Below are 25230 nucleotides of genomic sequence, written 5' to 3'. Positions count from 1 at the left end.
CCAACCTATTGGTACCCATCAGGAGCAAAATGGTAAAATTTCACGACAACAGTAATGTATACTGTGATGTGCAAAAAAGGTGAACATAAAATATACACCGCAATAAAAAGTTGAGAAGACTAAGCACTTGGTCTACAATGCATCCAAAATGGCCGACTCGGGAACAGCGATACGCTCAGCTCCCATGCAACGCTTCAATATTAAACAACACCATACTTGATGCATAGTTGCTTAACCGCGTTCAAAGTCAACAAATAATATACTCAACTTAGATGAAGATGCTTCTTGAAGATCTGAAGACATGATGACTTCCAAAATTCCCAAATACCTTGCAGCAAAAACAAACGTGTTAACGCTTCGAGTGCTATTGAAGGAATGGCGTTCTTGGCAGAGGCAGTAGTAGTAGCGAGCGGAAGGTAGCCGTTGTAACGGCACCTCTGCAGAGGGGGATTTTGAGAGAGGAGAGATCTATTTGGTGAAGTATCTGTGATAGTGGCTTCCACTCGCCCTGATGCTATACCGACACCCGTTGAGGGTGAGCGAGCCAGAGGTAGTAACTCTGGCATTCCATATGGCTTTTTCTCTGGTATATTTAGCATTTATTTATACCTAGAAATGAGTGCTATAGGAACATTTCACTGGGCGACATAGGTCTTCCCCCAGAAATAGATTTTTCCTTTGTCAAAATCCGTTACTTTTATATATATATATATATATATATCTATATATATATATATATTATATTATATGTAATATATATATATATATATAATATATATATATACTATATATATATATATAAATATATATCATATATATATATATATATATATATATATATATATAAATATATGTGTGTGTGTGTGTGTGTGTGTGTACTATATATATATATATATATATCTATATATATATATATATATATATATATATATATATATATTAATTATATAATATATATTATATAATAGATATATGTATATAGATAGATAGATAGATAGATAGATATAGTAGATCATACAAAATAAGTTTAAACTAAAGCAACTTTCAGAGAAAGAAAAGGGAAGGTGAGGGAAGGAAAAAGGACCGGGGTGGCGGTGGAGGTGGGGGGAGAGGGTAGGCGGAGCTTTTTACTGTTGTGTTTGTATCCATTTATGGCTAATGGAGTTTTTGCCTCTTGGTATGGGGGCAAGTGTCTTTATTCTTTACAATTAGTGATTCACGATGCCCTTATAAATTATGGCACTAGGTGTAATAAACTATAGTAAAATCTGGTTCTGATACGAGTGTTCGTTACAGAGTTACTGCCAAAAAACGTGTTTGCACTGTCTCTGAAACCCATAGTCGATACTTGACTTATATGAGACAAGGTCATTTTCCCTTATACGACGTGTTTTTAAGTGGAAATAGGACTTTAATACGTCTCATTGTGATTGTGAACTAATTGTTTTTTTCTTTTTTGTTAACAGATTACATTGATGGCATGTTTATTGAGTAAAAAAAGTATGTGAATCTGTTCACAATTTTCCTTTATATCGTTGTAATACGAACTTTACATTATTTTTGTTTTATTGTCGGGAAACTAAGGTAAAATGTGTTCTTTCAAGCACAGTAGTTTTGATTAAAATTATTTTATCTCAATTTTATCTCAATTTTATCTACATACATTTTATCTGGCATACGTTTACTGGAGGTTTATCCTTGTTGCTGATGCACGATAATGGTCATTAGCAGCTAAAACAGTTTTCTCAGATTCAGCTACAGCTAGGTTTAAATTTAACCGTATATTTCCCTATTGATCTTTGATCTATTGTAAATAAAGATATTACATTAAGATATCTCTGTCTTATTCTACTTATAACAACTACGGTAATTGTTTACTATAGTACTATTGTTGAAATACAAGCCAAACCGATATTGTTGTTATCCAGTTCAGTTGTACTTATAAAAAAGCTGTTTCTCGTTCGGTTGCTAATGGTTGTACGCATTTACTCAATGAGAATAATGTTTAAACTATACTTTCGTCATTCTCTTTTGCTGTTTTTTAACTTATTTAACTAGAAGATGGGAGAAAGTTAGGCTATTGTAATTTGGTCTCTAGTAAAATCAGATTATTGTAAGACGAATGATTGTAACTTGAACACTATTAGCTACCTGTACACTGTATAAAACCTTATTATATCTTTACATATTCTTTCTGTTATGTTTTTATACAATATTTGTTATTTAGAAATGTATTTTCCTTATTTAATAACATGAAACATAAAAATATGGGGTGTGGCATTTTGAGGGTTGGAACGGATTAAGGGCATTTTAAGTATTTTCAATGGGGAAAATTGATTTGATGCGCGAGCAAATCGAGCTATGAGCTCAGCCATGGAATGAATTAAATTCGTAGGTCAAGGTATCACTGTACAACGATTATACTTCACAAGACACCCAAAGGATGAAAGGTAGGCTTTTTTCACTTTACAGTATTTATAATACTAGTATAATATACTGTACTGTACTACTGTACAGTAAATTCTATAGTACTATACTGCATAAATATAATTTTGCCTATTGAGCCATTGCGGGATTTTCGGCACCGTTGACTGGTCTAGGGCCGCTGTTAACCCTTAAACGCCGACTGGACGTATTTTACGTCGAGATAAATTGTCTGTCGGGTGCCGACTGGACGTATTTTACGTCGACATACGAAAGTTTTTTTAAAATTCGCGGAAAAATACTTATAGGCCTACCAGCCTAAAACTTTTGAATCATGCGCCTTGGGGAATGCTGGGAGTTCACGGATCAAGGCCTTGTTTTGTTTTGAAGCGTGACCCAGGTGCGCATGCGCGATATCCCTTCTTCTCGCTCCAGCCAGCATCAGTAGCGCACCATCCGAGAGCGATCTTTCATGAAAAGCGTGTTTTTCTGGACTTGTGCGAGACTTTGAGCATTTGTATTGCTACAGGACATTCCTAGATATGTCTCAACGACGTGTGAACCGTGAAAGGCGCGTTTTACCCGTCGGAAGGGATCGTGTAAGGCGAGTTTTGGACCTGGATGCTGGCGAGGGGCCAAGCACCCAGCATGACCCCGCGCCTCAAGGCCGTTCTGTGCGGCCACGTGTGGCTGAAAGTGTTTCGGGAACACATCATATGCCTTTGGTTACCCCTAGGAAGCATGTGGGCGTCCTTAGGGGCATTCGTAGGCATTTGGGAGGCCTCCAACCAAGGGACATAGACGAATATCTTTCGGAGCTTGATCGGGAACATGTCGCAAGTCCTCATTTTGATGGCGGATGGTCATCGAGTGATGAGGACATCAGTCCCGATGAAAGTGAGGATGAATATTTGCCCCCAATGTCCGTTCGAGGCTCACATCCCGAAAGTGAGCTCGAATTCAGTGGGTTCAGTGCATACGAGGGGGAATCTGAGGAGGAGGGGGAGGGTGGGGATACGGGCTCAAGTTTTATCGCAGAGGACGATACAGAAAGTGAGGGCCTAAGTGAGGGTGATGGGCCAACGGGGGGGGTAGTGTGCATCGTGCCCGCACCTGTGCGCATGCGCGCAGCACGGGCACTAGAAGGTCGGCTCGTCACGCCAGCCAAGGTGAAGGTCGGTCGTCGGAGAGTGACGAGGGGTGGACGGAGGACCCCACCCCTCCTAACATGCACCCCTTCACGGCAACCCCTGGGATGACCGTACCATTACCCCTGACTGTTTTGGGGTTCATCCAGCTTTTCCTGACGCGGGAATTGCTGGAATACCTGGTACACGAGACGGTGGACTACGCTCGGTACTGCCGGTATGAGCTGAAGACGACCTTGTCGTATTACTGGCGGGGTTGCAACCTCATTGACATGGCACATTTTTTGGGGCTCCACATTTATTTTGGTATGACACCTGCTGTCGACGTCAGGCAATATTGGAGGAGAAATTATTTTTTATGTATGCCGAATGTGCCTGGCGTTATGTCCCGTGATAATTTCCTGGCGATGGACAGGTACTTCAACGCCTTCAACCGAAGGGCCATACCCCGGAATAACAGTGATCGCCTCATTTTAGTGCGTACAGTGTTGGATTATATCCGTGAGCGGTGTAGTAATCTCGTGATTCCTGGAAAGAACCTGTCTTTGGATGAGGGGATGATGCCTTACAAAGGACGTCTTAGTATAAAAGTGTATAACCCCAAGAAGCCAAAGAAATATGGTGTGAAATTCTTTCTCATTACCGAGGCCAACACTGGATACGTTGTGGACTTTTCAGTGTATACCGGGGTCTTCTCCACGCTGCGTGACACTGTATTCAACCTTGTGGGACGTTTCCGTAACCAGGGATATCACCTGTTTATGGATAATTATTATAACTCGGTATCCCTGGCCCAGGAACTGTATGAAGCAGGTGTTCACGTCAGTGGTACCCTTCGGTTGGTGCGTGGGGCCCCGAATGTCCTCAAGAGGTTCGCTAGTCATCTGCAACACCTGGCAAGAGGAGAGACAGAGTGGTGGCGGAAGGGCGCTGTCTTCGTCATCTGTTGGAAGGGTGTCTGACTCGTCCCCATGATTACGACGAGTCATGAACCCATCCAAGAAGAGATTGTACAGCGGAAGAAGACACGTCGACAGGGCCGAGTTGTGTTTGAGGAGTTTCATACCGAGCGGCCTACTGTCATTGGGCACTACAACAGGCACACGGGAGGAGTTGATCTCTTTGATCAGTTCATCCAGTACTATCCCTTCGCCAGGAGAACCAGAAGGTGGACACAGAAGCTCCTCAAATACATCCTTCAGTTGGCCCTCCAAAATGCCTACATACTGTACTGTGGGTACCGCGGTGACAATCTTCCGAGGTTGACCCACATACAGTTCCTAGAGGTAGCCGGGAATGCCCTCATCAACTTCGATCCCGATGAGTGGCCTTCCATAACTGACCCCCTGCCCCGAGCTGCAGATCTGCCCCTAGAGGAAAGGGCAGATAGGAGGCCCAACTTTGCTCGACCTGCCGCCGCCCCTGCTGCCGCCCCTGCTGCCGCCACCCCTGCTGACGACGCCCCTGCTGACGACGCCCCTGCTGACGACGCCCCTGCTGCCGCCGCCCCTGCTGACGACGCCCCTGCTGTCGCCGCCCCTGCTGACGACGCCCCTGCTGCCGCCGCCCCTGCTGACGACGCCCCTGCTGACGACGCCCCTGCTGCCGCCGCCCCTGCTGACGACGCCCCTCTTGCTGCCAGCCCCGCCATCACCGCTTCTCGTCGGGTAGTGGACCCTGCGTGTCGGCTGCAGCCAGGGGAACACATACTGGAGGCCTTAGAAGGGTGAAGGCAGAAACGGTGCCGGGTGTGCCATATGAATGGCAGAAGGAGAGACACCCGGTTCTTCTGTCGTCTCTGCAAAGTTGCTCTTTGCAGGATAGGGGAGTGTGACCGAAAGTACCACACTAAGGTCATGTATTGGAGCGCGCCCCCTAAACCGACAGCGGAGGGCGCACGGGGGCCGCCGGGTCCCATCAGCAGTAAGGGCGCGCGTTCCTCCCTCCTCCACCTGTACCTCGTCATGTCGAGTGGAAAAAAATGCAAGACTCTTCAATGGAGGAGGGAGAAAACAAGAATAGAACGAAGAGTCAGGATTACGAGTGAGTATTCTGCATTTATTTTATATTTAGTTTTATATTTATTACAATTTTTTATATATCTGAATGTGTGCATGATAAAATAATAATAAGACATTTCATTGTATGCGAAAAGAGAAGTGTCACCTGCATTCCTTTTATTTATGTATTGGTACCAGAATCGAAGAATGTAATATATATATTTTACGTATAAAAAAAAATTATATATATATATATATATATTTTTTTTTTGGGTAAGCAAATTACTTACAGTCTAGTAATATTCAATCATTTACCTTCACTTTAAAACAAATTGCAAGTCTCTAGAACAATATCTCGATTTATGGTGAATATTTGAAAAAAATATTTTTATTCCCTCCGCGCGCCGATTCTCGGCCGAAAATATCCGAAAAGCGTAGGTCACATTCTCCTAATATTTGTGCCTTTTCATATTACGCTTATTTTACAGTTTTATATATGGAAATGTGCGCAAAAACATGCACAATATAACAAAAAATATTGGAAGGTTGTAGCATTTATCATTTTTGAAATATTTGCATATAAAGTACGATAAGTACGAAAAAAAACTACGATCGGTCAACTTTGACTCAACCGAAAAGGTCAAAAAACGCATTTATAACATAAAAATCTTACAGTCTAGTAATATTCAATCATTTATCTTAATTTTAAAACAAATTGCAAGTCTCTAGAACAGTATCTCGATTTATGGTGAATTTTTGAAAAAAATATTTTTTTCCCCTCCGCGCGCCGATTCTGGGCCGAAAATCTCGGAAACGCGTAGGTCACATTCTCCTAATATTTGTGCCTTTTCATATTACGCTTTTTTTAAAGGTTTATATATGGAAATGTGCGCAAAAACATGCACAATATAACAAAAAATATTGGAAGGTTGTAGCATTTATCATTTTTGAAATATCTGCATATAAAGTACAATAAGTACGAAAAAAACTACGATCGGTCAACTTTGACTCAACCAAAAATGTCAAAAAACGCATTTATAACATAAAAATCTTACAGTCTAGTAATATTCAATCATTTATCTTAATTTTAAAACAAATTGCAAGTCTCTAGAACAGTATCTCGATTTATGGTGAATTTTTGAAAAAAAAATATTTTTTTCCCCTCCGCGCGCCGATTCTCGGCCGAAAATCTCCTAAACGCGTAGGTCACATTCTCCTAATATTTGAGCCTTTTCATATTACGCTTTTTTTAAAGTTTTATATATGGAAATGTGCGCAAAAACATGCACAATATAACAAAAAATATTGGAAGGTTGTAGCATTTCTCATTTTTGAAATATTTGCATATAAAGCACGATAAGTACGAAAAAAACTACGATCGGTCAACTTTGACTCAACTGAAATGGTCAAAAAACGCATTTATAACATAAAAATCTTACAGTCTAGTAATATTCAATCATTTATCTTCAATTTAAAATATATTGCAAGTCTCTAGAACAGTATCTCGATTTATGGTGAATATTTGAAAAAAATATTTTTATTCCGTCCGCGCGCCGATTCTCGGCCGAAAATCTCGGAAACGCGTAGGTCACATTCTCCTAATATTTGTGCCTTTTCATATTACGCTTTTTTTAGAGGTTTATATATGGAAATGTGCGCAAAAACATGCACAATATAACAAAAAATATTGGAAGGTTGTAGCATATATCATTTTTGAAATAGTTGCATATAAAGAACGATAAGTACGAAAAAAACTACGATCGGTCAACTTTGACTCAACCGAAATGGTAAAAAAACGCATTTGTAACATAAAAATCTTACAGTCTAGTAATATTCAATCATTTATCTTCAATTTAAAACATATTGCAAGTCTCTAGAACAATATCTCGATTTATGGTGAATATTTGAAAAAAATATTTTTATTCCGTCCGCGCGCCGATTCTCGGCCGAAAATCTCGGAAACGCGTAGGTCACATTCTCCTAATATTTGAGCCTTTTCATATTACGCTTTTTTTTAGAGTTTTATATATGAAAATGTGCGCAAAAACATACACAATATAATAACAAAAATTATTGGAAGGTTGTAGCATTTCTCATTTTTTTTATATTTGCATATAAAAAAAATTGTTTACAAAAATTCGACATTCGGTCAACTTTAACTCGTTCGAAATGGTCGAAAACTGCATTTGTAAGCTAAAACTCTTACAGTATCGTAATATTCAATCATTTTCCTTCATTTTGAAACAAATTGCAAGTTTCTATAACAATATTTCGATTTATGGTGAATTTTTTAAAAAATTATTTTTTTTACATCCGCGCGCTACGAATTCATGCATCATTTTGTGATAATATTTTCTCTGTGTTGCTTTTATCGTTTTACAATGTGTTATATATCAAAATGATCGCAATTTGGTGTACATTACAACGAAAAAAAAGTAACTTGTTACCTCTAACCGTTTGGCGCACAGCGCGATTTGAATACAATTATATATGAAATTTCGTTTTTGCGCTATCATATATCGCATTATTTATATATGATAATGATAATTTTTTTCATTTCTGATGGTTGCATACTAAACTTCAAGCAATGACAAAACAAGGAGCCAAAAATGAACTCTTAATCTTGAAAACTAAGCGCGCTGTGATTTTTAAAAAAAATATTTTTTCCGCTTACGCGCTCACTCTCAAACCCCTCCGGCACACGGGAGTCATTTTTTTATTTACCGCTTCGGCGTTTAAGGGTTAACCGGCCTAGTGCTCCGAAAGATGTGCGGCGGCCGTAGACTTTAAAATCCCTTAGCGTCGAAAATCGCTCCGCGTCAGTGGCCAGGAACAGAACCCTACTGCAAACCGAGGGCTGCCTGTATGTACACACACACACACACACCACACACATATATATATATATATATATATATATATATATATATATATTATATATTTATATATATATATATATATATATATATATATATATATATGTATATATATATATATATATATATATATATAATATATATATATATATAGAGAGATGAGAGAGAGAGAGAGAGAGAGAGAGAGATGAGAGAGAGAGGAGAGCGAGAGAGAGAGAGAGAGAGATAGAGAGAGAGAGAGAGAGAGAGAGAGAGAGAGAGAGAGAGAGAGAGAGAGAGAGAGAATGAATCCTAAGTAACCCCCATGAAAGATTTCTAAATCCCCCACTGTAAACTAATTTTGCATCTTCTCATTTTTGGTAGCCTTTGGTATTTTTAACTTTAAATTATTCATTGCCTTACCAGGTTGAAAAGCAGAAACAGTCTGGAAGTGGAGTTGATGATAAACTTCAGCAAACGTTGTCACTCACACTCTCACGTCTTCAACAGTACCAGCAAGAGTTTGAACTTTTATACCTAAGTATAAGTAGTGCATGTGTCTTCTTTCGAGGAGATTGGGCTTCTTCATTGTCAAGTGATGCTTCTTCTAGTGATACCCAGTCTGTAACAAGTGCATCAAGCAACAAAGAAAAATCATCTGAAAAGGCTTTGGAGAACAATGGACAATAGTTATTATGGATTTTGAGACACATTTTGTTCATTTAGCATTTAATAACTCCTGTCTATTGCTAAGTGTGAATGTTGTCCTATGTTATTTATTTTTGGCATCATCTGTGTGGGGGTTACAGACATGATTCAATTAAAAATTCTCAAGAGGAAATTCTCAAGAGGAGCTTTAGGAAATTAATACATACAATATGATTAAGGAAATATTGCAAGGATAAATTTTTAAAATGCTTTGAGTGAATATATTTAATTTTGTATATTTTCTTGTTGAGTTCCTCTCAACTGTCAAAAGAAGGATGCTGTGTAGTATTGCAGTTTCTGAGCTATTAAGATGTCATATTTCTAATTAAGACGTATTCAGTATTTGATCAGTAAGTTTACATCTTGCTGGTAAAAATGTGTTTTTCAGGCTTATTATTCTCATTGTAGTCATATACCTGAAGTCATGGCAGATCATTCTATTCTCAATAACTGTAATCTAGGGATTTTTGCATGACACTTGGAATTGGTCTGTTTCCTTTCTTTTCTGTCTCCAAAAACAAAGGTATGGATATGGGACAATAATGCAGAGAGATATTTTGTTCATTGATGTATGAGGCTTGGCATGAAATGTGAAGTTTCTAAGAAGGAACCAGTTGGCAAACATGAATAAGGAGAGAAAGTTGCATGCTTTTTAGTCCATCCTTGGGTTAGGTTAGGAAGGCACATCATCTTCAGGACAACAGCATAGAGTAGGACACGGGAATGCTACAGCTGTAAGTACTTGGTCATAAATTTAGGAGAGACCCAAGTCATTCAGAGCATTTACAGAAATACATAGATGCATGGATTTGGTTTGTGAATAGTCTCAGATAGAGCTTAGCAAGACTTAATTTAAGGTGTCCTTTAATTTAACTTGGTTCAGCAGAGGTGACATACCAAGGGGATGAAAATAATTATATGTATATAGTTTGGCAGAATAAGGAAAACAAAGGTCTTTCCAGGTGTTTAAATGACTCCTTTATTTTTCTGAATCTTAAAACTTTCATGTGATACCACTAAAAGGTAATCCCACCGTTAAAATGAATACATAGTTTAAGCCAGGAAGCAAAGAAAACATAGCTTCCTTCATGATGCAAGACTGGATAAATCAGGTTTACTTTGATGCAATCCCTTCATTTTACCACCTCCATTTTATTTAAACTACTGTCACTTGGAGATTCCAAGGAAGAGATTTGCTAAACCTGTAGGACTTTTTCCTTCCTCAGAAGTATTTGGTTCTTCAGAATGGAGAATAAAGACCAGGTTAATGAATGTTTGGGATTTAGGGATAACTTTACAGTTTTATGAAGCTAGAATATTGGACCTAAGATTTGTCTTTAACAAGGGCTCCCTCTTCTGCATTGGGATAGCAGGGTTAAATCCAATAGCATCAGCTTTTTTTATGTAAAATAAGACCTAGATTTTGTATAACACAATTGTCTTCAGGAAGATACAGATGACTGCACTGTTATTGATTTCATGCAATTTTCCAGCTTAGGTTTCTGGCAAAGTTTTAAATCTTGTGGAAGATATTAGAATCTATCTTAGGAGACAATGTAATGAGACATTTAGAATTACAGTCTAGTTAAGACAGCTGGCATGAAATTTGAAATGGAAGATTATGCTTGACCAATCATTTAGACTTCTTAGACACATTTAGAATATACATTAAAACCAAACCAATAGATATACCATAAGCCATGGATATATCCTCTCTGGATTTCTTGAAGGCATTTGCCAAGGTGCCACCTGAAAGAATAATGATAGAAGTAAGGAGTAATGGCATTACAGATGAAATTTAAGATAGCAGTTTACAGTAGTGGGATATCTTCTGGTTAGCAAAAAGTAACCAGCAGTGACCCTCTGTGTTTGGGACTGGGATCTTTGGTCTTCAGTATCAAAATAGATAAAATGGACTTCGGGATGGTCAGCAAAATAAGCACATACGTTGGTAACACAAAAAATGAATGTCAGTGCTGATACCAATGTAGCAGTAAGACATTCACAAGAAGACTTGGAAAAAATGGGAATGGTCAGTAAAATAGTTGTTTTTATACTTGGAAAAATTAGGAGAGTTGTAATCAAGAGAAAGATTCAAGAGTCTTCATTTCAAGTGATATACAGCACTCATAGGTAATGTTGGGCCTTATTTGAAGTGAGTGCCCTGTCTATTTCTGAGTGCATAACACAGGAAGACAAAAACATTAAAGCCATATAGGGAAGAACAACCAGACTAGTACCAGCAGTTAGGTACATTGTGTATCAAAGGAGTCTGGAGTGCCACAAGCTGCATTCTAATGAAAAGAGGCTGTTAACTCTGTGATATCAAGAGGGAGGTTCTAAAATTTCTGTGACAAAGCACACATTGACCAATTATGGGCAAATGTTTATCTTTAATTGCTCACTGTGAATTTAATTTTCATGTTATAAAGTTATTGTTGGCATCATATTGAATCTGAATATATGTACCTTATGTTTAAAAATGGAAAAAGCATAAAGAAAAAGTCATAATTACATGAAGTTCACTGAAAATTCAAGTGGATGACATCATTGGAATCTCAAGGATTGGGAATAGGATGACATCATTGGGGTCTCAGAGGGTTAAGACATCATTGATAGACAGACACATTCTAGGTATAAGTAAAATCCATAGAATACATGTATTTATTTACCTTGAATAATTACCAGCATAGATCTTGAATTCAGTTAATAACTACTTGAACTAAAAATGTTCCGCATCATTCACTGCAGGAACTTCTTCACTTATAAGATAAACTCATTCTGGAACACACTGCCTGCTGAGGTTTTGAATAGTACCATAAATGGTCTCATGCAGATTAGACAGTGTTTGACACATTTGTGTGATGTTTCTCTTTAGATTGACTTATGAAAGTCTTGTAAGACACCTGTACCTATCCTATGTAACTCTATGTAACATGGAACCTGCTATTAGAATAAAGCTCTCTCTCTCTCTCTCTCTCTCTCTCTCTCTCTCTCTCTCTCTCTCTCTCTCTCTCTCTCTCTCTCTCCATACTTATTATGTTTTATTAGACTTTATAAAACAGTATCCACCCACACCAATCTTAAAACACGTGCAGGAGGATTAGTATGGGGATAGAGCAGAGAACCATATGGATGATATCCGCAAAAAAGAATTTGCAAAATTTTTACAAAATGTGGCAGATGCTGGCAGTCTGTATCAAATATTTTTGGATAAGGTATGGATATTCTTTGATCTTTACTGTATGTTCCTAGGGTTCAGAAACATTTGATTCTTGGGTATCCTAACTCCTCATGTTTTCTTAAATGTCTGAATGGAGTAAACCGAAATGGATTTGTGGGTGAATAATGACCTATATTCTGCAAGAACTATATGATGGAATGGACAATCACACAAATGACCTCCACTTGATAACTTATCTAAGGAATCTAGAAAATAGCAGTTGTTACTTGGCAAGGTGGCAATAGGCTGCTTTATTGAACTGGAGAAAAGTACACCTGTATTGGTCTTAAGCCTTATGCTATGGAATTATAGTATAGTGAAACTTTTATATCCATGGCAGGGAAAAATAAGACGTCTCAGAATAATTACTGCATCCTGAGTTATGCAACCAAGCATGGAATACTTATTTCACACCAATGGTGGACCTCTTTGTGAATGCCATGAACAATAAACCTACAATGAATTTTAGCATTTTTTGAAGGGGAATACTTTTATTCACCAGTAGGCCAACATGAAAGTTTGCCTTCCATCCATTAATCTGTTAAACATATTGATCATCCAAGTATTGTTCTTCTCCAGAATACTGAAAGTAACCTTTATGTGGCCAGTGTGGCTCCACCAGGATTGTTTTATTGATTTACAACCTCTTCTTACCAACTTCTTCAAAGAACTTGTAACTTTGGTCAAGCCACTGTCAGCCTTACAACAGTAGATTTTAGCAGAATTTTTATGCATGGGGTTATCAAGTGATCTCTATTGCAAAGAATTTCTCAAGCAGAAGCAAGCAGAATTTCTAGATGTTACAAGTAAACTACCATGGACCTATATCAAGGGAAGTGAGCCATTTACAATTGTAACTGAAGTGGCTTCATTCCACTCTTTGCCACTACCTCCATTTTAGCAGATTTCCTTATTTACATTATGAACAGAAGAGGGCTTCTATCTCAGTCATTACTGGATATGTATAGAAAAGCAGTCTCGGGGTGTTTTACCCTTAAGTATTTTATATCACAAAATTGGTAAACCTAAAGGAATTTTATTATTAGCTTATTCAATGGAGTTACCTTGTTTGGTAATCTATCAAAATAGGACTTAACTTGAGTATTCCCCAGTTCAAAGAGAGAGGCATATGAGTGAAAATGTGTATTTGTCAAGGATCTCTTGCAGGACAGTACTATTCATGAATAGTTTACAAAGGCTGTTATCAGAGGTAATTTGTGCAAGAAATGGATTACCCTTATGCTTGGCAAAGAACATTTCCAAGTAAAGGGGAAGGCACGATGATCATCCTTTGTTAATTCTGTTATGAGGAACCCTTTGCAGAAGGATGAGGGACCCACTCAGCTGTATCTGGTAAGTTATTGGCAGAGGCATGAAGATGAAATCATGCTGACTCTACAATTCAGAATTCTTCATAGGAGGATTGCAAAAGATATGTTTATTTTTCTTTTTTTATTTTTAAGGAAAAGATTATTCTTAGAGTAGGGCTGTGTTCTTAGTAAGGCCAGTGTGCACAATCACTTTTTTTTATTATTCAAATGATCAAAGATTGTTCCACACTTTCCCTGATGGGTCAAATTTTGTGAGTAGACAGGTTGTTACTAACTATCTTCACCTGTTTTACATATGTATTTCAGTGCAAATACTCACAAGTTCACAGCTAATATTTATGTAATAGCTCCTTGATGAATAATCTGAACATTGGGTAAATATAGGGCGAATCTATCAGAGAATGTTATAGGGATAATAAAGGAAGTTATTCAAATAATTACCATACATCTAATTGAGCTTTGGATGTCCATTACCAATCAGAAGTACTCTTACTGGATGGTAAAAGCTTAAGAGCTCAGAATGTATTCCCAATTGTTACATTGCAGTTTGGCACAATTAGAGGTGGTATTTAGAAAACAAAATTGATACTTTTGATATTTAAGTATCTTCCTGCATTTGTATTAAATTAGTAATAACAGAAACCTGACTTTGTGCAGCAGTTTAGGTTGATTGTAGCTGATATCTGTAAGGATATTTTTGTATTGAGGGATTCCATGTTTTAACATTTTTGTTGTTCAGAAAGTCTGCAAGACAGAAGAGACTGAAAAAGCTCATTTCATATACAACCCCATAAAGATATAGATGTGAATATTCTGCAAAGTACCCATAAAAATTTTTATTGCAATGGCATTATTATGATAAACTTACTTTTTATAATAGCTGTTTATAGTAGTGCACTAAATAGCTGGAGACCTTTTTATAGTTGCGGAACATCTCCATGTAGGTGTACTATATTATTGTAAGCTATGCCTAGTATTTTAGATGTATATAACTGTAAAATATGCATAGTATTTTGGTTAAATTTTTACTTATAGCATAAAGATGTATTGTGTTGATTTCATAAACCAGCACTCTAATTTGTACCACAAGAGAAATTGGAGCAGCTCTGGAATCACACTTCAAAACTGAGATATGTGATGGGAAGTGTCTTACTGAGAGAATTAAATGTGCTCTGTGTTAGGTAAGTTTGAATGAGATCGTTATCTTATTTTATGATCTGATTCTTGTTTATTTTATGATGAATTAAGATGAATGAAGTTTATGTGGAAGATATCAATTGAATTTTTTTTTCAAAATGTGAGATTGAGTAGAAGGTATTCTTTGCTGCTTTTGTAATTTGGTCATATTACTTGATCCTTGTGTCTAAATATTATTTTTCATTCATATCATGCCAGTATCAGCAGGTGCAGAACAGCTGTCTTTTCATGTAATTTGTCACTGATACGGGTGTATTCCTTAAAATTTTTTTGTTTTCATAGTGTTTGAATGAAATGTGGAATAATTAATGGAATTTTTTTCAAAATCCTGTGATAAGTATGTCATCATGATACTGTAGTATTGAAAGGGATTTTTTTTTTACTAGGAGAAAAAGTACCAAACAGCTTATGCATTTGGTATCTTGTCCTATCAAGATTTCCTGTTTATTTTGTGCCCTTTCCAAATTAGTGTAAAGCTCAATTTTGATACATATATGTACTTTTCTTTTTCCTTGGGCATGCAAACATGAATGTGTTGGTAACTTCAAGTCAGTGATGTTAAATTATTTTTGTATTAGCAGTGTTATTTCTCATTACTCCTGGTTGCTTATTTTGAATAACCATCATATTACTAGCCCCTTGTTTTTGTATGAGATGCTTTATAGAGCAAATATCGAGATCTGACCCTTGACTCACTTATAAGTAGTTGCCTGAAACAAAACTGACTTCTTATGTTGTCCATGCTCCATTTTTTGTCTCTCAAGTCAGGATTGACCTTCCATTAAAGGTCAAGTGTACAAATTAATATGTTTGAATCATTCAAACATAAGGATGGAATGCTGCCTTCACACTGATAAAATTCGAATGGCTAATGAGATTGAGATGTAAGGCTTATGCCAAACCATACCCTCAGTGCTGACTCTGATCTCAGTGGACTGACAGCCCTCAAGGCACACGGGGTAAGGAATTGGAATATATAGAATTTAGGACAGAGACAAAGCCTTGGGAGCTATGATGGAAAGAAGACTTGAAAGGTGTAACAGGAGGAAAACCTTGCAGTTGCATTATGAAACAGTTTTAGAGAGGGTGGAAATTCAGATGGAAGAAAGAGAATATGAACAGAGGTACAGTAAAAGGAGTAAAAGAGGTTGCAGCTAACAGCCTAAGGGACTTTGCAAAGAACCTCAAGTAATGCCTACAGTGTACCACATGACATGCACTGGGGGCTTTTTTAAATTACACAAGTGGAGCAGGATGCTAATGGGAACAGCTTGGAACGATTCTTAAATAAAACTTACTTTTCTTAACCTACTTTATTAAAATTGATTTTACAGTATGAAAACTTTCTTAACCTTATCACTACAGTTCATGAAAACTTGTCCTCATATACATAACTTAGCCTAAATTAATATTACCCCAACCACCTAAGAACCTAAACCTATTTCCTTAATATTAATCTAATTTCTAAAATCAATTTCACCATTGCCAAACACTACTGTAAAGATAAATAATACTCATCTGCAAATTAAATATTTATTAAAAATATATTTAAAAAAAAATAATTATATACAAAAAATAATTTACGGAAATATTTACAAAAAATACAAAATAACATAGTATATACACACAAATATTGAGGGAATCCTTCCCAAAACTACTATTTACAATATGTGACAGCCAGAGGGGGTGTTGGACCCATAGAGGTCAAAATCTGAAAAGATAAAAAAAAAAAGGGTATGTTTTTGGCCAAAAAAAAGTTGTCAAAATGTCACAATTTTTTTTTTTTTTTTTTTTTTGGGGGTACTTATATGAATAGGAAGTGGCTAATTTTTCTTTTTAGAATAAACTCATATTATCCTAGAACGGAATGATGTAAAAAAAATCTCCACTAAGATATTATTTGCTGTTATATCAGGGGCCAAATCTAAAGGCCATTTTTTGACCTAGTTTCACCTTGAAAATTTATTATAAAAATCGTTGTAACTATTATAAGATATGATATTTATGCATGAAAATCTACCAGAGTACCACAAATTCTATAGAAATTAAGAATATATAGTGATATGGCAACTTACCTTTTGCACCGATATCTGGTTAATTTCACCTCCTTTAGGTATGTTATGGAGGCTTAACTATTATTGGCGCCTTATAGCGCCAATAACCGGAACTCGGCCTGTTATGGCACCATAAATCATCGATTGTATGACGCTAGACAAGTACTACTGTAAAACCGGGTATGTCCGCAAAATGGCCCCTGACCCCGCCAAGTGCGACGGCTGCATCTGCCACCTGAAATGGAGGAATGGAATGTAAATTTCAATGTGTTATTTACTTATCTAATTATGCGTGGATTTGCAAAAAACTATTATGGTGGCTTGCTGGATGTTTGAGCATTATTTTGCAGCTATAAAATAAAATCTGACCCAAAAAACTTAATCCAATGTAAAGGTCATTTATTGACGACCTAATTTCACCAGGAAAATTTCTGATAAAAATCCTTGTAATTAGTATAAAATATGATATTTATGAATGGACATCTACCAGAATATCACAAATTCTATAGAAAACAAGAATATATAGCAATATGGCAACTTACCTTTCGGGTATGTCTGCAAAATGGCCCCTAACCATGCCAAGTGCGAGGGCCAAGTTTGCTGCCTGAAATGGAGGAAGGGTATGTCAATTTCAAGGTGTTATTTAGTTATCTTATTCGTGGATTTGCATGAAACTTTTACGGTGGCTTGCTGGATGCCTGAAAATTATTTTGCAGCTATAGAAAAATCTGATAAAAAATTTTTCGAAAAGGGAATAATTTCGAAAATTTGGAAATGTTGACATAAATAAAAAATTATCGCAATATTTTAGATAAAAAATGGATGATGTATATTTTGTAAAGATTAAAATTATAGTATTTATGCAAACAAGTAGTAAAAAAAAAAAAAAAAAAAAAAAAAAAGTTTCATGATGTAACTTACCTATATAGTAGAGACACCCGGGACACAGGCAGACGGGCTCATTGTACCACAAACATGCCGTGTTTGTCTTGTGGTCTTCTCTAGATGGGCAACTTTGGCAGCGAACATGCTTGAGCAGCTTGATGTAACCAATGGCAGGAGGAGGTCTATGTTCCAGCTCAGCCAGCTTAAACGTATCTGCCATCAGCACACGGAGGGGCTTCGACAAGTTGGTCAATGTGTAATACTGATGGACTTCTAAGGGGAGCAAAAAATTTAAGGGCAACCTCCTTGAAAAACCTTCGCCCTGTCAAACTTTTTGACGATGGCAGGGACAAATAGAGAATAAAAGAATTCACCATAATTATATTCAATATACAGTAGAAAAGACAAAGTGGCCAGCGTCGTGTCTTATGAACACAATTTTATGTAGAACACATCTGATCGAATGTGTTTACACTCCCTTTTGTGGCATTATAGAACATCTGAATGTCCATCTTCCTTCTTTCGATCTCAGATGGATCATGCAGGATCTTCCTTCTGTCGATCTCAGATGGATCATGCAGGATCTTCCTTCTGTCGATCTCAGATGGATCATGCAGGATCTTCCTTCTGTCGATCTCAGATGGATCATGCAGGATCTTCCTTCTGTCGATCTCAGATGGATCATGCAGGATCTTCCTTCTGTCGATCTCAGATGGATCATGCAGGGAATGTTCAGCATCACCTTTTTAGTCCTGCTGACTTGCTGACACTGAAGAGTCAAATTGTGTTCGTAATTGAACACGGCCACTAAGTCCTTGATGGGAAGCACCTTCTCATGAAAGTTCCCTAGGAATATAAGGTTTCTGTCGAATGGTGCCCTCGTAGACTCGCCAAGGCGAGCAGTAACATCGTGAAGAAGTTATCCGTCGTCACTGTGCAGCCCCTCCGGTGAAAAGGTTGCATAACCTCTCTCGTGAAAACTTCTCCTAACGTCTGTCTGATCGGCACCTTGACTGTGTCCTTCCCCAAGTAAGTAATCGCATTACAGCATCACACGCCATCACAAGCTTGATGCCAGGAAGAGAGAATAGCATAAGTATCAAAATAAGTAAAATTATATAAAATAGAAAGTAAAATTAAATCAAGTTAGTGTGAATAATAATAATAATAATAATAATAATAATAATAATAATAATAATAATAATAATAATAATAATAATAATAATAATAAAGCTCCCAGATGGGAACATCAACCTAGCTCCTGCCAAAATGGCATGTTTATCTAAGGAAAATTATATAAATCTTCGACACATTAAAATTCGTTTTGGACAAAAAAGAGAGACAATCAAACAGTAACATACATAGAATAACCACTCACATGTCTCATGAATCATGATAATGTCCAAGCGACGCAACAGAACTCTTGCACACCCATAATGGCAGCTTGCGCGCAATCTCTCAAGCCTAAGGCACCCTCGTATATCGCAGTGTGTGTTAAGAAAACCATGCCAGGATCTGAAATTTTAATCCTTCCAGACACTCTGAAAATTAACGGACTTTCCGTGACACAAGCATTATACGCTGTTGACTCACAGCAACAGGTTAACATTGAAGTCTGTAACCACTTGAATACCGATCTAGTAATCCACAAAAATCAACATATCCTCTCGGTCATTCCACTGAGGAGTGAGAGATGTGTGTTTCTGGTGATAGAAGTTCACTCTCGGCGTGGTTCGGAAGTCACGTAAAGCCGGTGGTCCCGTTGCTGAATAACCACTGGTTCCATGCAACGTAAAAACACCATACAAAAAAACAAACAAAACAAAATCAACATATCGTGGATATGGAAGTGTATAAATACCGCATTCTTACCGTTGCTGAAATTAATCACGCTCAACCCATTGTTGACGAATCCCTCTTATAATCTATCAAAAGTAAAATCAATAAAGACACTTAAGAGGTGGGGATACAGAAGAAATTTTTTTAACTTTTATCTAAATATCATGATGTTTTCTCCACTAGCGAGGGATCTCTAGGGAAAACGGATGTCACTGAACACCAAATACGGTTAAAAGACAAGCATAAAGTTATTTATGTACCTTCGTATCGACTCCCTATGAAATTTCAGAATGAAATTAATGACGAAGTAGGAAAGATGTTAGAAGAAGGAGTCATTAGGAAATCGAACGGCCCTTATAATTTTCCTTTAATTTTTATACCAAAAAAAGATCAGACTTGGCGAATTTGCGTAGATCTCTGTCGCATAAACGAGGAAACGATTCTCGATTGTTTTCCGGTGCCATGTACCGGCGATATCTTATCATTGTTAGGACAGAATAGTTATTTCACCAGCTTGGACTTATTTAAAGGCTTTTACCAGATACCCTTAGCTAAGGAGAGTACCCCATACACCACCTTCAGCATAAACCAGAACTAGTGCTACAGAGACTAAGGCAACACAATTTAAGAGTAAAAATATCCGAATGTAAGTTTTTTAAGACAGAGTTAGTCTATTTAGGTTTTACGGTATCTAGTCAAGGTCTTAAGGTAGTCCACGATAAGGTGTCGGCTATCCATAACTTTCCGGTACCTACTAACGTCAAGGGCATACAACAATTTCTAGGGTGTGCAGGTTACTACAGGAGGTTTGTGCGCAACTATTCAATCATAGCAGCTCCTTTAATTGATATTATGAAGAAGGAAACCTCGAAAGAAAAATTGTGCAGTTCACCTATCTTAAAATTCCATGATTTCAGTAAGGAATTCTTTATCGCAACAGATGCCTCAGACTAAGGGGGCCAAGGGGTACTACTTCAGCAATATGATGAGCAGTTCTTCCCTATAGCTTTTTATTCACGCAAACTGAAGCCCTCCGAAAGTAAATATGCTGTAATAGACAAGGAAGGGCTAGGTATCGTTAACTCACTAGTACAGTTTAAGTTCTTAATCTACGACTATCCTGTTAAGGTCCTTACTGACCATAAGCTCCTCACCGACTTCTTCAAAGGCTTTAATCACAGTCCCAAAAGAGCTCAGTGGCATATGATCATTCAGGACTTTGGCGCAAAGATAGGATATTTACCTGGGAAAGCAAATATCATAGCTGATGCATTATCCCACAACCCCGCCCCACCATGTATGGAACCATTAGCTGAACTAGAAGATATAGCAACATCCGTACCATTGTTAAAACAGTATCTTAACAAGAAAACTCACTAATCCAAACGATCGCGCACATTGAAGCCCCTGGTTGGAGCGCTGAACGGGTACAGACTGAACAAAGAAAAGATCAGCAGTTAAGTAAAATAATAGATGCTTAGAACTTAAATCCTAAAGAAAAGGAATATTTAAAGTATGCGCAGCAGCATTATATAATCAAAGATAATATTCTATGTAGGTCCGTGACAAGGAAAACCCAAAGCACACCGCAGGTGACTAACAACCATGTAGTAGTACCAATCTCTCTTATACCAATCATCCTAAACTGGTTGCATTCTAATCCCTTACATGGTCATCCCGGGTTCTCTATCATGTCACAGAAAGCCAAATCACTATTCTGGTCTACAATGCTTATTGATATATATATATATCTATATATATATATATATATATATAATATAAAACAACACATAGCTAATTGTCACATTTGTCACAAAAACAAAGGGCACACTAAGACACCTGTCAGCCTAGGGGCCTACCCTGTGCCAAATCAACCCTTTGAAAGAGTACACTTAGATTTATTAACAGGGTTTTACGAGTCTGACAGAGGAAATAAGCACCTCTTAGTGTTAATTGATGCTTTGACCAGGTACACAGAACTTAGAGCATTGAAAACAAAAACTGCAATTAAATGGGCTAGGAAATTTTATGAGGGCTACATCTGTAAACACGGAATTCCACACGTGATAATCTCCGACTCTGGTGGAGAATGCAATAATCATTTCCATAACTCGTTGTGCGAATTCCTTTGCATTAAGAAAATCAGTACCATGATTTATCACCCAGAGTCAAACGGATTGGTGGAAAGGGTAAATAGGAAGGTGTTAAATGTCCTACGAGTTACACTTGGGGAATGGATCCCAATTGGGATATTGCCATCCCCACGTTTCTAAGTACTCTTAATCATTCTTACCACGTATCTATAAAAATGTCGCCACATGAAGCACTTTATGGCACTCCCGCTGGGACGCCTTTCCATATCCTTACGCCCACAACAAATTTAACAAATCCCCTAAGGGATGTTATGGATGCAAGCGTAAGCAGATATATTATACTTTGTAAGAATTAAGAAGCTCAAATAATAATGAAAAAAAAATCATGATAAAACCGCCAAACAAACAAAACCATATGCAGTAGGTGATTGAATTTATATACAAATATACGGGTGTAAGGGTTTGAACTATAAACTAACGTCTAAATTTGAAGGGCCGTTCTGTATTCTAGAAATATTAATGGCAAATAGGCTAAAGGTTCAGAACATAGCACAGCCTACTGACATAAGAACTGTGCCATTGGCTCATGTTTGAAGCTAGTGGTAAGCGGAAGAAAAGGAAAAAGGAGAGGAACATATTTATACCTATATATAAAACTTACATAATAAACTAGTATATATAAAACTAAAACTTGTCTGAAAATATATATGTTTTATCACATATTTTTTATCTGTATTGAATAAGAAGTAGTTAATTTAAATATGAGTAATTACATATATTAGACTAATTGCAGGTTTCCAACATGAAGCTTAACTATTTGCAGGTTTCCAACATGAAGCTTATCTTGTTTGAACTGGTACTGATTGTTCAGGCATATTTCTCGTGTGGGACGAGTTCCAAAACAAAGGATATCCAATTCAATCATGACTCAATCATTGAAAGAACCGAGGATGTATTCCTTACAGCAAGCAACGTAATTCTTGAAGTTGGTTTGCTAGCGATTTTCTTACCAGTGAATGATGTCATTAATCTTAAAGCTACTTATCGCGATTTGCTGAGTCACTGAATCAATTGCACAGGCGTTATTTTACTTTCAAACCAGAGAATCCGCTTGCTCAGACCTTGGGTATAGCCTGAGTTTTTGTCTTATGATTTGCAAAACAAGACGGCTGAATCAGAATGCTTAGCACGTGATCTCCTTATGTGGACCGTCAGACACAATAACATAGAAAGGCGTAACCCATTTATCTTTGCTGCACTTAATATATTTGGATCCATAGCTAGCTTAGGTCTTGGAATTTCCAATCGTCTTCAAATTAACTATCAGAATAAGAGAATTGAATTTTTACAACATGAACATTAATTAGTTTTTTCTGAACTTCACAGACAGTTGGAGTCATATAAATCAGCTTATGACGTTGGTGAATGAACATTCCAGTAACATAAATCAGATCAAGGATGTGCAATCCTTGCTTGCAACTTTAGCATATATATATATATATATATATATATATATATATATATATAGATATATATATATAATATATATATAGTTCGAAGGTGGAATATGTACATATGAAGATTTCACATTTTATTGAAAAATCCATAGACTATGTGGAAGCGATCACTTTAGCTTCAAAGGGTGTCCTTTCGCCGCATCTTTTACCAATCAAAGACTTAACATTAACCTTAGAGAATGCGTATGACAAACTTGGTTATACTCCTTTGTTAGAAGCACTTAAGATTGAGTTTTATTATAGCCTAATCACAGGAAGCGTGGAAAGTTACAGAATCATGATTAATATTCCCTTGTATCCTTCTGATGCATGGAAATCTTACAAAATAGCTCTGTTTCCTACTTACATGTCAAATAGCTCATTACCAGTAATATTGAATTTGTCTGGCTACGTATGAATTTCCCCTAATAAGGAAACTTTTATGGTCGTCAGAGACCTGGACTCGTTTGCTCATTGTTACACAGCCATGGGTAATAAGGTTTGTATGGCTGACTCCTTTGAATTCCACAATATATCCGAGGGTTCATGCAAGTTAGGCCTAGCCTTTAATGGTACTCTTTCCCACACGCGAGAACGGTGCGTGGATCGCCTTTACCCTTTTGACGAGTATAAGTTCACTTACAGGCTGAACAACAGAACCTGGCTGCGATTCTCTACAGAAGAATTTAAAGTTGAATGCCCAGATGGATCAGCTGCATCTTCGCGACTGTTCGTCGCTGCGGACGGCTGGAGAGTAGTAACGACCAACTACACCGTCCACGGAATAAGCACCAACATAAGGGAGAGAGCTTATTTTGCAAATTTCTCCAAGGGTAATACCCATATCCCACCACTTCCTCTGCCTTACAATCAAAAGGTAGCCCAGCAGCTGTCGCGTTTGGCTACCATGGACCATAGTTTCCCCGCTTACGATGTCTCTGAGGATCTTCGTTACTATATTCTGTTAGCTGTGACCCTGGTGTTGGTGGTGATTATGGTCACCGTGAATGTATTCGCTTGGCGTAGGATGAAGAGAACAAGAATGGCTCATCAACAGAACGTCGGAGACCGTCCAGACAATCCTCCTTGTCCCCTTAAGGCATTTAACTTGAGAGTCGTATGAAACTGGCCATTTCTATTGACTCAAGGTAGTTGTTTGGTACTGTGAAATGTGCGAAAAGTTGATCAAGGCATTGGCTAACTGTGTAGTAGAAAATTCATTGGCAATGTGTTCCATGTGCATAAGTATCTGAATAAAAGTAATAAGCACACATTTACCTCAGAGAATCATATAGAATTTAAATAATAAGTACGGGGAGAGAGAGAGAGAGAGAGAGAGAGAGAGAGAGAGAGAGAGAGAGAGAGAGAGAGAGAGTGGCGCGTAATACCTCTCCTCGTATCACATAGCAACATATGAACTGAGTTCATGTCTACAGGGACTGCTCAGTAAGTGAAAGTACTTAATTGTGGTACCTACTATTCGATAATGATATTGGTGTGTTATCCATAATTTAGAAAACACAAAGGGAGCAAGGTGTTGTTACGTAAGGCTTTTAACGGTTTTTGACCAAGTAGCATTCATAAGCATAAAGTCCACTTAGGGCCCCCAATTACTCTTTTTCGCCACAACCAGGATGTAAATTGACTAAAAACCCCTAAGAGAAAATTTGGAAATTCTTACATCTATCCTTGAAAGTCAAAAATGATGTTAACCTTGGAAGCGCTGGTTGTCAAAGACAATAAAATACCACTAGGCCAATAATAGTTAAAGTATAAGGAAAATGGGGGCTGGGTGTTAAGAAGTAAAGTAGCAATTACTACATGTTAATATCACCTTTTTTTTTGGGGGGGGGGGCCCCGCAGGGTGATTAGAAATGAAAATTATTATGATAAATGACTGCATGCGCATCTGTGGATTGCCATGCACGCAGGGAAACTCGCGAATGAGTGTCGAAGATGGGACCAGACTTAAGGTAA

General features: G+C 37.4%; 1 protein-coding gene and 1 long non-coding RNA gene across 4 annotated transcripts in view; one reads left to right on the top strand and one right to left on the bottom strand.

The window, feature by feature from the left end:
* LOC135217351 (WASH complex subunit 4-like) overlaps positions 1–15195 on the top strand; it is a 953363-nt gene extending 938168 nt beyond the window's left edge. For all 3 annotated transcript variants that reach the window (XM_064253202.1, XM_064253195.1, XM_064253186.1), the window contains one exon: positions 8854–15195. In XM_064253202.1, coding sequence (XP_064109272.1) covers positions 8854–9117 — 264 coding nt within the window. In that variant the 3' untranslated portion in view covers positions 9118–15195. The remainder of the gene's footprint in view (positions 1–8853) is intronic.
* A 1622-nt stretch (positions 15196–16817) lies between these two features.
* Positions 16818–24126, bottom strand: LOC135212950 (uncharacterized). The gene is made up of 4 exons (XR_010314034.1): positions 23897–24126; positions 17862–18892; positions 17483–17544; positions 16818–17175 (listed from the first exon to the last, which is right to left on the bottom strand). It is a non-coding gene; the product is annotated as an uncharacterized LOC135212950 (long non-coding RNA).
* Positions 24127–25230: the final 1104 nt, after the last annotated feature.

The sequence above is a fragment of the Macrobrachium nipponense genome, chromosome 19, assembly GCF_015104395.2.
Source record: "Macrobrachium nipponense isolate FS-2020 chromosome 19, ASM1510439v2, whole genome shotgun sequence".
In the NCBI taxonomy this organism is placed as follows: Eukaryota; Metazoa; Arthropoda; class Malacostraca; order Decapoda; family Palaemonidae; genus Macrobrachium; species Macrobrachium nipponense.
Note: the sequence above shows the minus strand (reverse complement) of the source record. Positions and strands in the feature narration are given on the sequence as shown.